At 42.9% G+C, this 20,000-nt stretch overlaps 1 protein-coding gene across 1 annotated transcript in view; it reads left to right on the plus strand.

Moving 5' to 3' along the window:
• LOC115817135 (phospholipid-transporting ATPase ABCA1) overlaps positions 1-20,000 on the plus strand; it is a 146,106-nt gene that overhangs the window by 117,506 nt on the left and 8,600 nt on the right. The window contains exons 42-48 of the mRNA XM_030780379.1: positions 1-37; positions 2,514-2,576; positions 2,764-2,870; positions 7,281-7,422; positions 9,595-9,729; positions 11,357-11,460; positions 12,967-13,059. The exon at positions 1-37 is cut by the window's left edge and continues 84 nt beyond it. Coding sequence (XP_030636239.1) covers positions 1-37; positions 2,514-2,576; positions 2,764-2,870; positions 7,281-7,422; positions 9,595-9,729; positions 11,357-11,460; positions 12,967-13,059 — 681 coding nt within the window. The remainder of the gene's footprint in view (positions 38-2,513; positions 2,577-2,763; positions 2,871-7,280; positions 7,423-9,594; positions 9,730-11,356; positions 11,461-12,966; positions 13,060-20,000) is intronic.

Raw genomic sequence — 20,000 nt, forward strand, 5'->3', positions numbered from 1 at the left:
TCAAAATGACCTGCTCCGAATCTGTGATCTCACCAAGGTACATCCTGTTTAGAACATCTGAACAGTCTGGTTTCTCTGAAGAAATGAGACACTAAAGTTCAGTCAGCTCAGATGGCAGTTTGATTTTAGAGGTTGTAATACAATGTCCACTGAGGGCAGACTGGTGCATATTGAGGAGAGAATTTAGTGGGTTTTGAGGAGAGGTGTGAGTGGATGTTGAGGGAGGTGCGAGTGGATGTTGAGAAATGTGAGTGAATGTAGAGGGAGGTGTGAGTGGATGTTGAGGAGAGGTGTGAGTGGATGTTGAGGAGAGATGTGAGTGGATGTTGAGGAGAGGTGTGAGTGGATGTTGAGGGACGTGTGAGTGGATGTAGAGGAGAGATGTGAGTGAATGTAGAGGGAGGTGTGAGTGGATGTTGAGGAGAAATGTGAGTGGATGTTGAGAGGTGTGAGTGGATATTGAGAGATGTGAATGGATGTTGAGGGAGATGTGAGTGGATGTTGAGGGAGGTGTGAGTGGATGTTGAGGAGAGATGTGAGTGAATGTAGAGGGAGGTGTGAGTGGATGTTGAGGAGAAATGTGAGTAGATGTTGAGGGAGGTGTGAGTGGATGTTGAGAGATGTAAGTGGATGTTGAGGGAGGTGTGAGTGGATGTTTAGGGAGGTGTGAGTGAATGTGGAGGAGAGATGTGAGTAGATGTTGAGGGAGGTGTGAGTGGATGTTGAAGGAGGTGTGAGTGGATGTTGAGGAGAGGTGTGAGTGGATGTTGAGGAGAGGTCTGAGTGGATGTAGAGGGAAGTGTGAGTGAATGTAGAGGAGAGGTGTGAGTGGATGTAGAGGAGAGGTATGAGTGGATGTAGAGGAGAGATGTGAGTGAATGTAGAGGAGAAATGTGAGTGGATGTTGAGGGAGGTGTGAGTGAATGTGGAGGGAGGTGTGAGTGGATGTTGAGGAGAGGTGTGAGTGGATGTAGAGGAGAGATGTGAGTGGATGTTGAGGGAGGTGTGAATGAATGTAGAGGGAGGTGCGAGTGGATATTGAGGAGAGGTGTGAGTGGATGTTGAGGAGAGGTGTGAGTGAATGTTGAGGGACGTGTGAGTGGATGTAGAGGAGAGATGTGAGTGGATGTTGAGGGAGGTGTGAGTGAATGTAGAGGGAGGTGTGAGTGGATGTTGAGGAGAGGTCTGAGTGGATGTAGAGGGAAGTGTGAGTGAATGTAGAGGAGAGATGTGAGTGGATGTTGAGGGAGGTGTGAGTGGATGTTGAGGAGAGGTGTGAGTGGATGTTGAGGGAGGTGTGAGTGGATGTAGAGGGAGGTGTGAGTGAATGTAGAGGAGAGATGTGAGTGGATGTTGAGGGAGGTGTGAGTGAATGTAGAGGGAGGTGTGAGTGGATCTTGAGGAGAGGTGTGAGTGGATGTTGAGGAGAGGTGTGAGTGAATGTAGAGAGATGTAAGTGGATGTTGAGGGAGGTGTGAGTGAATGTATAGGGCGGTGTGAGTGAATGTAGAGGAGAGATGTGAATGGATGTTGAGGGAGGTGTGAGTGAATGTAGAGGAGAAATGTGAGTGGATGTTGAGGAGAGATGTAAGTGGATGTTGAGAGATGTAAGTGGATGTTGAGGGAGGTGTGAGTGGATGATGAGGGAGGTATGAGTGGATGTAAAGGCTTGGTCAGTGGACTGGTGCAGAGAGACTGTGTGTGTGTTCTTTTGTGAGATGGTGAACACTAGCTTAACTGGTTCTGTGAGATGATGAAGACTAGCTTTACTGGTTCTGTGAGATGATGAAGACTAGCTTTACTGGTTCTGTGAGATGGTGAACACTAGCTTAACTGGTTCTGTGAGATGGTGAACACTAGCTTAACTGGTTCTGTGAGACGGTGAACACTAGCTTAACTGGTTCTGTGAGATGGTGAACACTAGCTTAACTGGTTCTGTGAGATGATGAAGACTAGCTTAACTGGTTCTGCTCCTCGTCATCAGGCACATAGAGAGGAAAGGGAAGCAGGGTATTTCTCAAAAGAAGAACACAAAGAACGGTTACCCTGCGAAAATGAATGCACAACAACCTGAAAATGGATGGCTGAGTGACAGGTGTAGGGTGATGACTAGTCATGAGCAGGTCTCGTTCATAGAACCTTACTTCCTGCTGGTCAGACAGTGACCACTTAATGGGACAGGGCAAGAATATTAGCATCAGAAAGTTCATCATTCACACATGCTCACACACTTATGAACATCTATATGAATGTCAATAGGTATGACTATATTTATGACTATATGAATGTCTATAGGTATGACTATATGAATGTTTATAGGTATGACTATATTTATGACTATATGTGTGACTATATGAATGTCTATAGGTATGACTATATGAATGTTTATATGAATGTCTATATGTATGACTATATTTATGACTATATGTATGACTATATGAATATCTATATGAATGTTTATATGAATGTCTATATGAATGTCTGTATATATGACTATATGTATGTCTCTGAAGGTTTACTCTGGTAAGAAGGTTCCAGCAGTGGACAGGATTTGTGTGGGTATCCCTGCAGCAGAGGTCAGTCTCTCAGTCAACAATCAAACAAACAAACACATACACACGTGCACACACACACACACACACACACACACACACACACACAGACAGAATATTTTCTGCTCAATGCTGTTGTGAGCAGGGTTCATTTCTGTCTGTAGCTCAATGTCTGTGTGTGTGTGTATGGTGTGTGTGTGTGTGATGACAGTGCTTTGGGCTACTGGGAATAAACGGAGCAGGAAAAACCACCACCTTTAAGATGCTGACTGGGGACATCCCACCATCCGCTGGAGAGGCTTTCCTCAATGGCTACAGGTGAGAGGGGTGTTTCTAATGGGGCAGAGTGGGCGTGTCTAATGCAGGAGGGAGGGGTGTGCCCACCGTAGAAGTGAAGAGTGTGAGGGGCGTGTCTTCTCCCCTCTACTCTCCTCTCTTCTCCTCCCTCTCCTCTTCTCTCCTCTCTTGTCCCCTCTCCTCTATTCTCCCTCTGTTCTCCCCTCTTTTCTCCCTCTATTCTCCTCTCTGTTCTCCTCTCTGTTCTCCTCTCTATTCTCCTCTCTGTTCTCCTCTTTATTCTCCCTCTGTTTTCCCTTCTATTCTCCTCTCTATTCTCTTCTCTGTTCTCCTCTCTGTTCTCCTCTCTATTCTCCTCTCTGTTCTCCTCTCTATTCTCTTCTCTGTTCTCCTCTCTGTTCTCTTCTCTGTTCTCCTCTCTGTTCTCTTCTCTGTTCTCCTCTCTGTTCTCCTCTCTATTCTCCTCTCTGTTCTCCTCTCTATTCTCTTCTCTGTTCTCCTCTCTGTTCTCTTCTCTGTTCTCCTCTCTGTTCCCCTCTCTGTTCTCCTCTCTGTTCTCCTCTCTGTTGTCCTCTCTGTTCTCCTCTTTATTCTCCCTCTGTTTTCCCTTCTATTCTCCTTCTGTTCTGGAAATTAATGCAGCTTACGGATGATGTCTCCTAATGGTACCAAGTATAAGGAGATCAATAAGGGACCTAAAACAGAGCCTTGTGGCATGCCGTATTTAATATGAGTGATATCCGACAGTTTCTCGTTTACACTTAAAGAGTGGTGACGATCTCTCAGGTAAGATTTAAATCATGCTAATGTCTGTCCACAAATGCTGACACACTTCTCAGGCCTATCCAGAAGTAAACTATGGTCTACAATGTCACATGCTGCACTAAGGTCTAGTAATTCAAGTGGTGAGATACATGCACAGTCAGAGGACAAAAGTAGGTCGTTAGTTACTCTGACCAGCTATGATGGGGAGTCCAGACTGAAAGTCTTTGTGTACACTGTTTCTAATCCAGACTGAAAGTTTTTGTGTACACTCTTCCTAATCCAGACTGAAAGACTTTGTGTACAATACTGAAAGTCTTTGTGTACACTCTTCCTAATCCAGACTGAAAGTCTTTGTGTACACTGTTTCTAATCCAAACTGAAAGTTTTTGTGTACCCTGTTTCTGTGGAGAAGGAGCACAGTTGAGAAGACACAGTTTTTTCTAGTACTGTGGACATGAACGGAAGGTTAGAGATGAGTCTGTAGTTATTCAGATCACACGGGTTCAAGATCAGGTTTCTCAGCTTTCTCAAGTGGTCTAGTGACTGCTAGTTTGAATGCACTAGGTTTGTGTCCAAGGTTTAGAGAGGAATGAACGACGTTTTGTAACTGTTCTGAGATCTTTTAATAGCTTTGTGGGGACCGGATCAATTAGACAGGCTGGGGATTTTGATGTTGATATTATCTTCCTAAGCTAATTTGTGTGTGTGTGTGTGTGTGTGTGTGTGTGTGTGTGTGTAGCTATCTTTGTACAATTGTTCCATTTCTCTCTTTCGGGTAGATGAGTGGAAAACACACTAAAAACTTGCCACATAGTACCAGGTGACAGAGCTGATAGAAGAAGTACTTTTGTGACAGAGGGCTCTGTCGGGCTCCAACATATTACATTCCCTTTCCCCAGTTAAGATTTAGCCGTGTCTGTGAGCGCACGCACAGAACTAGCGGCTAACTGTGCTCCATTCGCATACCCACAATCATACCCACTACATAATCCATCCGTATCATTCGTACATAAAACTAAAACTAACATACATATCACAAATCTGCACATACACACAGCAGTTCATTTACCACTCTTTTATTATCACTTAGCTGTTCTCTGTCTGTGAAAATGTGTCTGTCGTCTGTGTAAATTTGTAAATGCACGCTGTGTTTGTCTGCTGTCTTCTGGGTTATCTGTACATGAGCTACGTCTTATGAATGCTGCTTAGGGCCAAACTGGGTTAAAAGCTACAGTTCGTTTTTGTGGGTTTTTGTGTATGACAGTTTTGCGCCACAAACGATAGCGTCAACCATAACATAATTGAAATGTGTTATAATATAGGAACAGAAATATATTATACAGTTTATTAAATTTGTTATTTATTATGTAGTGTATTATAATCATCTAGGTTGGATGGGTGTATGAAATGTGATTTTTAAAGATGTCTGGTGATATAAAAGGAGAAATGAGAGGAAAAGAAATATGTTTTACCTGTGGTATGAGCCGGGGGTGGGGCAGATGATTGAAAGAGCGCCCTCGTGTGTCTGGAGTTAAACAGAGATCTCAGTCATGGTGGGACCTCTATGTGAGGAGAGTGGTAAAGGTTTTATGTACAGATGTAAATTTCATTCCTTTTGTTTTGATTTTGCTCTCTGTGTTGCTCATTCTTCTTTGCTAACCTTTTACACCATGTTGGGATTTTTGCGTTGCTGGGCTGTTTGGGGTGACACTGGAAATAAACATCATTTCACTAAAGTGCTACTGCGGCGGAGCCCAAGAATATCACCTGTCACTCTCCTACAACTTTACTGGTCACACACACACTAGAGCAGTGAGCAGTGAAATGCAGCCTATGCATTTAACCCATCCTATAATCCAGTGAGGACACACACACACACACACACACACACACACTAGAGGCTAGGAGCAGTGGGCAGCCACAGACCAGGGAACCAACTCTGGGTCTTTTTGCCAGTGCCTTGGTGAAGCTCACTGACAGGATTAATCCTAGCTACACTCTGCATGGAAACCGGAGCGCCCGGAGGAAACCCACCAAACAAGAAGAGAAACAGCTGACAGACACATTAGTACCAGGTGACAGACACATAGTACCAGGTGACAGACACATAGTACCAGGTGACAGACACATAGTACCAACTGACAGACACACAGTACCAGCTGACAGACACAATAGTACCAGCTGACAGACACATAGTACCAGGTGACAGACACATAGTACCAACTGACAGACACACAGTACCAGCTGACAGACACACAGTACCAGGTGACAGACACATAGTACCAGCTGACAGACACACAGTACCAGCTGACAGACACACAGTACCAGGTGACAGACACACAGTACCAGCTGACAGACACATAGTACCAACTGACAGACACACAGTACCAGCTGACAGACACAATAGTACCAGCTGACAGACACATAGTACCAACTGACAGACACACAGTACCAGGTGACAGACACACAGTACCAGGTGACAGACACATAGTACCAGCTGACAGACACACAGTACCAGCTGACAGACACATAGTACCAGGTGACAGACACACAGTACCAGCTGACAGACACATAGTACCAACTGACAGACACACAGTACCAGCTGACAGACACACAGTACCAGCTGACAGACACATAGTACCAGCTGACAGACGCATAGTACCAGGTGACAGACACATAGTACCAACTGACAGACACATAGTACCAGCTGACAGACACAATAGTACCAGCTGACAGACACAATAGTACCAGCTGACAGACACACAGTACCAGCTGACAGACACATAGTACCAGCTGACAGACACATAGTACCAGGTGACAGACACATAGTACCAACTGACAGACACACAGTACCAGGTGACAGACACAATAGTACCAGCTGACAGACACATAGTACCAACTGACAGACACATAGTACCAGGTGACAGACACAATAGTACCAGGTGACAGACACATAGTACCAGGTGACAGACACATAGTACCAACTGACAGACACATAGTACCAACTGACAGACACACAGTACCAGCTGACAGACACAATAGTACCAACTGACAGACACATAGTACCAACTGACAGACACACAGTACCAGCTGACAGACACATAGTACCAGCTGGCAGCCATATAGTACCAGCTGACCGAAGCACGGTACCAGCTGATTGACAGAGCTCTAAGCAGACAGACGGGCAAATTTTGAAAATGCAGAGTCTAATTTTTTTCCTCCATCAGAGAGATGTATTCCTACAAGCACTGCCAAATGAGATGCTAACAGTTTCTCTGTGTCATACCATTTTTGAAGCTGTCGTCTGGGACAGGTCCCTACCCCTGCACCGTGGAGCTGTTTTAAAAGACAGATTCACAGTAAAGAGACCTCCCCTCCACAGCCTCAGGCTAGGAAACACGCAGTAAATATCTCTTAGCATCCCCAAGGGTTTTTTGTCTGTCAGAAAACCTGGTCTAAAAAATAGATTCTCCTGTTTTCACTCTCAAATACATCCTAACTCCTAAAGGTTCTTTTTTTCTTTTTTACCTCATTGCTTTCTTTTGGATAGAAGGAAGGGTTTATGAAGGAGTTTAAGAAGGAAGGGTTTATGAAGGAGTTTAAGAAGGAAGGCTTTATGAAGGAGTGGATGGATGGATAATATTCTTTTTGCACTGTTATCCGCAGTATTCGGACTGAGATGCAAGATGTCCATCAGAATATGGGTTACTGCCCCCAGTTTGATGCCATTAATGACCTGCTGACCGGAAGAGAGCACCTGGAGTTCTACGCCCGCTTACGAGGCATTCCTGAGAAGGAGGTTCCCATGGTAACGAAACATCTCTCCCAGATTCAGTGTACATGTTCTCTGATTCAGTGCACATGTTCTGTGATTCAGTGCACATGTTCTCTGATTCAGTGTACATGTTCTCTGATTCAGTGTACATGTTCTCTGATTCAGTGCACATGTTCTCTGATTCAGTGCACATGTTCTGTGATTCAGTGTACATGTTCTCTGATTCAGTGCACATGTTCTGTGATTCAGTGCACATGTTCTCTGATTCAGTGCACATGTTCTGTGATTCAGTATACATGTTCTGTGATTCAGTGCACATGTTCTGTGATTCAGTGCACATGTTCTCTGATTCAGTGCACATGTTCTCTGATTCAGTGCACATGTTCCATTGGGAAAATACACAGAGAGTTAAGGTTTCATTTTGAGAGTTGGCACACAGTGCATTCCTGTTCAGTGTTAATCACAATTTTTTACTGAATGTTTGATAAATATTAATATTTAGTAGATAGACATATGTTTACATATAAATGTATATGTGTGTTTAGATATACATTTAGATTATGTGTGTTTAGATTTAGATGTAGGTGATGGGTATGTTTTTAGTTGACAGATGTATACTAAGCTAAACAGATGACTCTCAGTTGGCTCTAGTGTGTGTCAGTAATGTATAAAGATCACTCTATTTATAAGGGACTATTTAGCTCTTTGGCTAACTGTCTAGCTCCACAAACAAGTAAATTCTCTCAGTGAAACTTAATGAACTTCAAGCAAAAGGCTTAAAACATAGCATAGCAATAAGCCAGGCTGGCTAGGTTTGTGTTTTTGTGTGTGTGTGTGTGTGTGTGTGTGTGTGTGTGTGTGAGAGAGAGAGAGAGAGAGAGAGAGGAGAAGGGGCTATGGGGTTCTGTTTGGGGTAAAATCCTCCTATGAGCCCAGACTGTGAGGCCTGCGTGTTTCTCAGTACCCAATGTTGTATCAGTGCCCAGTGTTGTCTTACTGCCCCATGTTGTCTTACTGCCCAATGTTGTCTTACTGTCCAATGTTGTCTTACTGCCCCATGTTGTCTCAGTGCCCAATGTTGTCTTACTGCCCCATGTTGTCTCAGTGCCCAATGTTGTCTTACTGCCCAATGTTGTCTTACTGCCCAATGTTGTCTCAGTGCCCAATGTTGTCTCAGTGTCCCATGTTGTGTCAGTGCCCAATGTTGTCTTACTGCCCAATGTTGTCTTACTGCCCAGTGTTGTCTTACTGTCCCATGTTGTCTCAGTGCCCAATGTTGTCTTAGTGCCCAATGTTGTCTCAGTGCCCAATGTTGTCTTACTGCCCAATGTTGTCTTACTGCCCAATGTTGTCTCAGTGCCCAATGTTGTCTCAGTGTCCAGTGTTGTCTTACTGCCCAATGTTGTCTCAGTGCCCAGTGTTGTCTTACTGCCCAATGTTGTCTCAGTGCCCAGTGTTGTCTCAGTGTCCAGTGTTGTCTTACTGCCCCATGTTGTCTTACTGCCCAATGTTGTCTTACTGCCCAATGTTGTCTTACTGCCCCATGTTGTCTCAGTGCCCAATGTTGTCTCACTGCCCAATGTTGTCTCAGTGCCCAATGTTGTCTCAGTGCCCAATGTTGTCTTACTGCCCAATGTTGTCTCAGTGCCCAATGTTGTCTTACTGCCCAATGTTGTCTTACTGCCCCATGTTGTCTCAGTGCCCATGTTGTCTTACTGCCCAATGTTGTCTTACTGCCCAATGTTGTCTCAGTGCCCATCTCTGATCCTGGGTACGGTGGCACGGTGGCACAGTGGCACGGTGGCTGGGTCTGGTTCGTACTGTTTGTATCTAATATTGTCAAACACTGCCCCCCCAGCAGTGCCAAGAAAAGTTGGTGCAGATGCCAGACACCAGCTGTGCTAAACGGGGTACAGTTGTCAGAGGCAGACAGGAAATCATAGTTCACATCAGACCAGTGAATTTCCACACATGTCATGCCCTGCTCATACCAGTGTACCAGTCATCTTTTCTAAGCTGATTCAGGATAGAACAGATCAATAAATCAAATAAATACTATATACTGTTGAAGAATGGTTAGTTGTAGGTTTGTATCATTCTTAAATCATCCTTGGACTCTGTGTGTGTGTGTGTGCGCGCGTGCGTGTGTGTGTGTGTGTATGTGTGTGTGTGTGTGTGTGTGAATGTGCGTGTGTGTGTGTGTAGGTGGCAGAATGGGGAATTCAGAAGCTAGGTTTGGTCAAATACTCCGGTAAACCAGCTGGTACATACAGTGGAGGAAACAAACGGAAGCTCTCCACAGCTATGGCTCTGATTGGCTGTCCACCTGTGGTTTTCCTGGTGAGTCCACTGTTACAGATGTGGTGTCAGTTTATTTATTCATTTGTCAAATGTGTGATTAAATGGCATTCAGTGATTGAGACTAGTTCTGCAGCTGCTATCAGTAGTTTCTTAAAGCATTTTTTTTTTTTATCATTAACAACAATATTAATCATAACTTAGTGCTGGTATGCCTTCTGTATTTCCTCTGAGAAAATGTCAGTACTGTGTTCACTGAACAGAACATTACAGTTTTAATAACAATGGGCCTCATTCACCAACTGATCTTAAGAACTAATTTGTTCTTAAACCCACTTCCCTAGATTTCTGTGTGTGCGCACAGCCCTGCAGTCTTATGCCCTTTTATGGGGATTGGTGGGCGTTGCCTATGCTAATTAGGAACAACTGGCACCCATTTTCAATTTACAAGTTCAATGGGATTCATCATTATAAGAACAAACCACTCTGCGGTTTAAGAACACGTCATGAATCTGACATAGACTTTCTAAGGACCTTTATCAAGAGAAAATTTAAGAAGGAACATAAAGATATTGGTGAATGAGGCCCAATGTTGACAGAGTCAGTATTTTAAATAACAACACAAAGCATGGTGTCATTACTCAGACCATAAATTATATGAATATATGAGTCTACATAAGTGAATACAATGGATCTAATCTCCAGGCTTCTCTAAGCAGGAATTTGTTTTCCTTACGCTGAAGTGGCTACACATTGACCTGTACAAGGTCAAACTGCCGACATGGCAGCAGCCTCAGTTTGGCTGTCCTTATCCTCAGTGGACATCTTACAGTCATTTCAATATGAAGAACCTTAAAACACAACTGATCAGTTTGGCTGTCCTTATCCTCAGTGGACATCTTACAGTCATTTCAATATGAAGAACCTTAAAACACAACTGATCAGTTTGGCTGTCCTTATCCTCAGTGGACATCTTACAGTCATTTCAATATGAAGAACCTTAAAACACAACTGATCAGTTTGGCTGTCCTTATCCTCAGTGGACATCTTACAGTCATTTCAATATGAAGAACCTTAAAACACAACTGATCAGTTTGGCTGTCCTTATCCTCAGTGGACATCTTACAGTCATTTCAATATGAAGAACCTTAAAACACAACTGATCAGTTTGGCTGTCCTTATCCTCAGTGGACATCTTACAGTCATTTCAATATGAAGAACCTTAAAACACAACTGATGTTTGGATTTATTTCACTCACTGTCGTGGAGATGAGCCTTAGAATACCTGTTGCTCAAGTTTAGTTTTCTTACACTCATTTTCTAAAAGAAGAACCTTAAAATAAAAGGCACTGAAGAGTAGTTTTCTTTCATTATCATTTTTGAAGAGTTTTGCTGCTGGTTGCTGTTTTTATATAAATTGCTCTATTTATGTTACATTTGTATATGTTTAAATAGAGAGAACAGCCTTAGTTCTGAGTTTGTTCAATTTTCTTTCAACCCAAACCATGATACAAACCAGACCATGGTACAGAAACCACGATACAAACCAGACCATGGTACAGAAACCACAATACAAACCAAATCGCTACATTGCTGGAACGTTAGTATTCCAAATACTGTGTGTGTGTGTGTGTGTGTGTGTGTGTGTGTGTGTGTGTGTGTGTGACAGGATGAACCGACCACCGGTATGGATCCTAAAGCTCGACGTTTCCTGTGGGACTGTATCCTCAGTATCATCAGAGAAGGGCGATCAGTCATTCTTACCTCTCACAGGTACATCAGCAAACACACACACACATACACACACACACACACATTACGTTACATTACATCACGTTTATTTAGCTGCCGCTTTTATCCAAAGTGACTTACAAGCGGGGAAACAATTCATGCTCCAGTATAGTGAGAGACCTGTGAGTAAGCACTGAGTATAACATCTGTTTAAAATGCAGCAATAAGTGTGAGTTTTCTTTCAAGACAGAGGCAGGAGATTAGGTAGAGGAGAACGCAGTAGGTGTGAGTGAGGCATGTGAGGGTGTTAGAGGTGTTTGGTGTTAGGAAAGGAGGTGCTCTTGGAAAAGGCGAGTCTTGAAGACAGAGAGGGACTCCCCTGCTCTGATGGCAGTATGTAGCTTGTTCAACCATCGGGGAGCAATAAATGAAAACAACACACACACACGCACTCACACACACACACACACACACACACACACACACTTTCTCACACCCTCTCTCTCACTCATACACACACACACCCACTCTCTCTCACGCACAGACGCACACACACACACACATACACTCACACACGTACATACACACACTCTGTGTCTCACACAAACACCCTCTCACACCCACTGTCTATCTATCTGTCTGTCTGTCTATCTATAGGCACAGGAAAGATTCACAGTCCCCTCAGCCTGGACTCAGCTCTAACATTTAAACACAGCCCTCTGTGCACATCTGTGCATGTAAACACAGCCCTCTGTGCACATCTGTGCAGTTAAACACAGCCCTCTGTGCACATCTGTGCAATTAAACACAGCCCTCTGTGCACATCTGTGCAGTTAAACACAGCCCTCTATGCACATCTGTGCAGTTAAACACAGCCCTCTGTGCACATCTGTGCAGTTAAACACAGCCCTCTGTGCACATCTGTGCAGTTAAACACAACCCTCTGTGCACATCTGTGCAGTTAAACACAGCCCTCTGTGCACATCTGTGCATGTAAACACAGCCCTCTGTGCACATCTGTGCAGTTAAACACAACCCTCTGTGCACATCTGTGCAGTTAAACACAGCCCTCTGTGCACATCTGTGCAGTTAAACACAGCCATCTGTGCACATCTGTGCATGTAAACACAGCCCTCTGTGCACATCTGTGCAGTTAAACACAGCCCTCTGTGCACATCTGTGCATGTAAACACAGCCCTCTGTGCACATCTGTGCAGTTAAACACAGCCCTCTGTGCACATCTGTGCATGTAAACACAGCCCTCTGTGCAGTTAAACACTCTTTGTTCACCAGCAGAGAGTTTGGGGAAGACATGCGTTTCTGAAGGAGTGTGTGTGTGTGATTTTGTCAAACCAGAAACCAGAGGAGAAGGAGAATCATCTGCTTGCTCATAAATTAGACAGTTGTCCATGTGAGCATCTGCGTGTGTGTGTGCGCATGTTCGTGTATGTGTGTGTTTATATATGTTCGTGTGTGTGTGTGTGTGCATGTGTGAGCGTGTGTGTGTATTTGTGTACGTGACATTTTCTCTCTCTGTCTATCTGACAGTATGGAGGAGTGTGAGGCCCTGTGTACACGGATGGCTATAATGGTGAATGGACGCTTTAAGTGTCTGGGCAGCATCCAGCATTTGAAGAGCAGGTAAGAAATGTGAAGAGCAGGTAAGAAATGTGAAGAGCAGGTCACATGCTCAGTCAAGGATGTGTCTGTGTGACTCTTACTCTTTAGTCCTCGTGTGATTTAAAATCTTTGTATTATTAAAAACGTTTAAAACACAGAGAAGCGTCATGAGTGAAAATCTGTTCTGTTAATGCTGTGCTGCATGTCCCCAGCACCGGTTCCTCTCTTTTTCTTCCTGGCTTTTCTCTTTTTCTCTTTGGTTTTTCTCTTTTTCTTTCTGGCTTTTCTCTTTTTCTTTCTGGTTTTTCTTTTTCTCTTTCTGTTTTTTTTCTTTTTCTTTCTGGCTTTTCTCTTTTTCTCTTTGGTTTTTCTCTTTGTAATATATATAGTAACATTAAACGTTAAACATATTTACATTTAGGTTGAGCTAGTGTCCCTCAGTGTCCCTCAGGTTATGACATAGTGAAATATATTTGGCTGCCAGAGCAGCTGAAGGTCCCTCTCCTGAGAGGATAGCCATTTTTTCAGTTTTGTCTAGGACTTCAAAGTTTGGGTGGTTGGTTTTAAATGTATGGAAAAGAGTTTTTCTTATTTCTGTAAACTTCTCACAGTGAAGAAGAAAATGCTCCTCTGTCTCCACCTTCCCTGTCTGGGACTGACCACATGTTCTGTCCTCTTTTGGCAGCCAGGTTTTTCTGAGTCTGCCTGTTTCCACTGCAAGTTTGTGGTCACTGAGTCTGTACTTGGTCAGGATTTGCCTCTGCTTCGTATCTCTGACAGAGAGGAGATACTCTGCCAATTTATACTCTCTTTTTAGGGTCAAATAGAAGCTCATTCTGCTTTGACTGGTGGTCTGGTTTCTCCAATGTTCCAAATAGTCTTCTTTTGCTTGTTTGATGATTTTATTGACACAAATTGGTGGTTTGGAAGCAGTACTGATCTGAACATATTGTGTATTAGTTTTCGTTACTGGGTTATTGAGCTTCAGTACCAGTTGGCTTAGAGGACTCTTTCCTGGGTTCAGTTCTTGGGTTTTTAATGCCTCAAATTGGAGTGTATTTTGTGGGCTAGACTTCAAATGCATCCAGAATTTTAAAGTTCGTTTTTGAATAGATAAAGCCAAAGGATAACGGCCTAATTCTGCCCTACATGCATTGCTAGGTGTTTTTGTTTGGACTTTTAATACAGATCGACAGAATTCAGCATGTAGGACTTCTGTTGGATGCTCGTCCCACGTAGTGTAGTTTGAATCACGCATACTGAGTGGACCCCAGACCTCACTTCCATACAGCGCAGTAGGCTGTATTATGCTGTCAAATAATTTGCACCAGATTGTGATTGGTATATTTATATTGTAAAATTTAGATTTTATAGCATAGAGTGCTCTACGGGCTTTTTCTTTGAGTGCATTCACTGCCGTGCTGAAACTTCCTGATGCAGTGATGGGAAGACCGAGGTAAGTATACTGCATCGTGTGCTCTAGGACAGTGCTACCCAGAGTGAACATGTATTTGTGTTCCTGACATCTGGGCTTCTTTTGGAAAATCATGATTTTTGTTTTTATAGGATTTACTGCCAGGGCCCAGGTCTGGCAGTACTTTTCTAGCAGGTCCAGGTGCTGTTGTAGGCCCTGTTCAGAGGGTGACAGGAGCACCAGGTCATCTGCATAGAGCAGGAATTTGACCTTTGTGTCTTGAAGGGTGAGTCCAGGAGCTGCAGATTGTTCCAACTGTACGGCTAATTCATTAATGTAGATATTGAAGAGTGTTGGACTCAGGCTGCAGCCCTGTCTCACTCCACGTCTCTGTGTGAAGAGCTCTGTTTGTTTTTTGCCAATTTTTACTCTACATTTATTATTTGAATACATTGATTTGATCACATCATATACTTTACCCCCTACACCACTTTCTAAAAGTTTGTAATATAATCCTGTGTGCCAAATTGTCACGCTGGTGGTGTGGTGCAGGACCCAAGTGCAAAGACACGATGATTGACGTGAAAAAAACGGAGGACTTTACTGGAACCGAAGATCAAAATACATGTGCAGAACAGGAACAAAAACCAATAACAAAAAGGTGCAGCGTAACAGTGTGCTAAATACACAAACAATGATAGACAAAGTACAAGGCAAACACTAGGGCATAAATAGAAGGAGAACTAAACAGGGCAAAACAGGATTGGGTAAAACTAACAAGGCTAATAATTAGACAAACGGGAACAGGTGAGGGGCGGAGACAGACACAGAACAAGAGCACAAAGACATACCAAACTAAAAGTCCAAAATGGAGGTGCAGGTTGTGACACAAATAGAATCAAATGCTTTTTTAAAGTCAACAAAGCAAGCAAATATTTTTCCATTTTTTGTGTCTTTCACATGTTTATGGATTAGGGTGTGTAGGGTGTAGATATGATCTGTGGTACGCTGGTTTGGGAGAAAGCCAATTTGATTTTTATTCAGGGCATTGTGTTCATTAAGGAAGGTTTGAATTCTGTCATTTAAAATGCTACTAAATACCTTCCCCAGATTACTGCTCACACAGATACCTCTGTAATTATTAGGGTCCAATTTGTCTCCACCTTTATGAATTGGGGTAATGACCCCTTGATTCCAGACGTCAGGAAAACAGCTAGAACTTAGAGTGAGATTGAATACTTTGAGCACAGCTCTCTGCATTTCAGGCGTGCTGTGTTTAAGCATCTCACTTCTGATACTGTCAGGACCACAAGCTTTACGGGGTTTTAAAGATTTTAATTTTTGTGCCAATTCTTCACTTAAAATGGGGTAGTCAAGTGGATTTTGGTTGTTTTTAAATATAGATTCAAAATTGTGTAGTTTTTCTTTGATCTGATTCTGATTTTGATTTGGCTCTGTTGATTGTATTTCACTGTAGAGGTTTTGAAAATGCTCTCCCAGAACTGATTTTTATTAATGGAATCTTCAATTTCATGGAGAAGTTTGTTAGTGTAGTTTTGCTTTTTTCTTTTGATTGTTTGTTTGTAGCTTTTGAGGGTTTTGTAATATTGCAGTCTTAAGTCTGTGTTTTGGGGATGGTAGTGTTTTTGGTTTGATAGTTGCCTTAGCTCTCTCCTGATATTTTTACATTCTGTGTCAAACCATTTCCCATATCTTTGTTTTTTGACTGTCTTGCTGTTGGCTTTTGTTAGGCCAGCCTTTTTTGCTGCCCTGTGGAAAATCAGGTTCAGCTCATGAACAGCCATGTTTATACCTTTTTGGTCATTGGGGAGTGGTTTATCTGTAAATTTAGTAATTTGATTTGTCAAATCAGGCGAGTTTAGGGCTAGTGTGAGTTTTTCTGAGCTGTCTGGAGCCCATCTGTAGGTGGGATTAAGCTTGTGCAGCGCACTGGGCTTCATTTGTGTGTTAGTGGGTTGGTCAGTAATTTTCAGAAATATATTTAATTGGTTGTGGTCTGAGAAAGGAGTTTGCTGCCTGACAGTGAATGCACTGAAGTAGGAGGGGTCCATGTCAGTGACTGCATAATCCACTACACTATTACCCAGAGCTGAAGAATACGTAAACCTCCCTAAAGAGTCCCCTCTGATCCTACCATTAAGCACGTACAGACCTAAAGAGTCCCCTCTGATCCTACCATTAAACACATACAGACCTAAAGAGTCTCCTCTCATCCTACCATTAAACACATACAGACCTAAAGAGTCCCCTCTGATCCTACCATTAAACACATACAGACCTAAAGAGTCCCCTCTGATCCTACCATTAAACACATACAGACCTAAAGAGTCTCCTCTCATCCTACCATTAAACACATACAGACCTAAAGAGTCTCCTCTGATCCTACCATTAAACACATACAGACCTAAAGAGTCCCCTCTGATCCTACCATTAAACACATACAGACCTAAAGAGTCCCCTCTGATCCTACCATTAAACACATACAGACCTAAAGAGTCCCCTCTCATCCTACCATTAAACACATACAGACCTAAAGAGTCCCCTCTGATCCTACCATTAAACACATACAGACCTAAAGAGTCCCCTCTGATCCTACCATTAAACACATACAGACCTAAAGAGTCTCCTCTCATCCTACCATTAAACACATACAGACCTAAAGAGTCTCCTCTGATCCTACCATTAAACACATACAGACCTAAAGAGTCCCCTCTCATCCTACCATTAAACACATACAAACCTAAAGAGTCCCCTCTCATCCTACCATTAAACACATACAGACCTAAAGAGTCCCCTCTGATCCTACCATTAAACACATACAGACCTAAAGAGTCCCCTCTGATCCTACCATTACACACATACAGACCTAAAGAGTCTCCTCTCATCCTACCATTAAACACATACAGACCTAAAGAGTCTCCTCTGATCCTACCATTAAACACATACAGACCTAAAGAGTCCCCTCTGATCCTACCATTAAACACATACAGACCTAAAGAGTCTCCTCTCATCCTACCATTAAACACATACAGACCTAAAGAGTCCCCTCTGATCCTACCATTAAACACATACAGACCTAAAGAGTCCCCTCTCATCCTACCATTAAATATATACAGACCTAAAGAGTCTCCTCTCATCCTACCATTAAACACATACAGACCTAAAGAGTCTCCCTCTGATCCTACCATTAAACACATACAGACCTAAAGAGTCTCCTCTCATTCTACCATTAAACACATACAGACCTAAAGAGTCCCCTCTGATCCTACCATTAAACACATACAGACCTAAAGAGTCCCCTCTCATCCTACCATTAAATATATACAGACCTAAAGAGTCCCCTCTCATCCTACCATTAAACACATACAGACCTAAAGAGTCCCCTCTGATCCTACCATTAAACACATACAGACCTAAAGAGTCCCCTCTGATCCTACCATTAAACACATACAGACCTAAAGAGTCTCCTCTCATCCTACCATTAAGCACATACAGACCTAAAGAGTCTCCTCTCATCCTACCATTAAACACATACAGACCTAAAGAGTCCCCTCTCATCCTACCATTAAACACATACAGACCTAAAGAGTCTCCTCTCATCCTACCATTAAACACATACAGACCTAAAGAGTCCCCTCTGATCCTACCATTACACACATACAGACCTAAAGAGTCTCCTCTCATCCTACCATTAAACACATACAGACCTAAAGAGTCTCCTCTCATCCTACCATTACACACATACAGACCTAAAGAGTCCCCTCTGATCCTACCATTAAACACATACAGACCTAAAGAGTCTCCTCTCATCCTACCATTAAACACATACAGACCTAAAGAGTCCCCTCTCATCCTACCATTAAACACATACAGACCTAAAGAGTCTCCTCTGATCCTACCATTAAACACATACAGACCTAAAGAGTCCCCTCTCATCCTACCATTAAACACATACAGACCTAAAGAGTCCCCTCTCATCCTACCATTAAACACATACAGACCTAAAGAGTCTCCTCTCATCCTACCATTACACACATACAGACCTAAAGAGTCTCCTCTGATCCTACCATTAAACACATACAGACCTAAAGAGTCTCCTCTGATCCTACCATTAAACACATACAGACCTAAAGAGTCTTCTCTGATCCTACCATTAAACACATACAGACCTAAAGAGTCTCCTCTCATCCTACCATTACACACATACAGACCTAAAGAGTCCCCTCTCATCCTACCATTAAACACATACAGACCTAAAGAGTCTCCTCTCATCCTACCATTAAACACATACAGACCTAAAGAGTCTCCTCTCATTCTACCATTAAACACATACAGACCTAAAGAGTCCCCTCTGATCCTACCATTAAACACATACAGACCTAAAGAGTCCCCTCTGATCCTACCATTAAACACATACAGACCTAAAGAGTCCCCTCTGATCCTACCATTAAACACATACAGACCTAAAGAGTCCCCTCTGATCCTACCATTAAACACATACAGACCTAAAGAGTCTCCTCTCATCCTACCATTAAACACATACAGACCTAAAGAGTCCCCTCTGATCCTACCATTAAACACATACAGACCTAAAGAGTCCCCTCTGATCCTACCATTAAACACATACAGACCTAAAGAGTCTCCTCTCATCCTACCATTAAACACATACAGACCTAAAGAGTCTCCTCTCATCCTACCATTAAACACATACAGACCTAAAGAGTCCCCTCTGATCCTACCATTAAACACATACAGACCTAAAGAGTCCCCTCTCATCCTACCATTAAACACATACAGACCTAAAGAGTCTCCTCTCATCCTACCATTAAACACATACAGACCTAAAGAGTCCCCTCTGATCCTACCATTAAACACATACAGACCTAAAGAGTCCCCTCTGATCCTACCATTAAACACATACAGACCTAAAGAGTCCCCTCTCATCCTACCATTAAACACATACAGACCTAAAGAGTCTCCTCTGATCCTACCATTAAACACATACAGACCTAAAGAGTCTCCTCTCATCCTACCATTAAACACATACAGACCTAAAGAGTCTCCTCTCATCCTACCATTAAACACATACAGACCTAAAGAGTCCCCTCTGATCCTACCATTAAACACATACAGACCTAAAGAGTCCCCTCTGATCCTACCATTAAACACATACAGACCTAAAGAGTCCCCTCTGATCCTACCATTAAACACATACAGACCTAAAGAGTCCCCTCTGATCCTACCATTAAACACATACAGACCTAAAGAGTCTCCTCTGATCCTACCATTAAACACATACAGACCTAAAGAGTCTTCTCTGATCCTACCATTACACACATACAGACCTAAAGAGTCCCCTCTCATCCTACCATTAAACACATACAGACCTAAAGAGTCTTCTCTGATCCTACCATTAAACACATACAGACCTAAAGAGTCTCCTCTCATCCTACCATTAAACACATACAGACCTAAAGAGTCCCCTCTGATCCTACCATTAAACACATACAGACCTAAAGAGTCCCCT

This window comes from Chanos chanos, chromosome 7 (genome assembly GCF_902362185.1).
Source record: "Chanos chanos chromosome 7, fChaCha1.1, whole genome shotgun sequence".
Taxonomy (NCBI): Eukaryota; Metazoa; Chordata; class Actinopteri; order Gonorynchiformes; family Chanidae; genus Chanos; species Chanos chanos.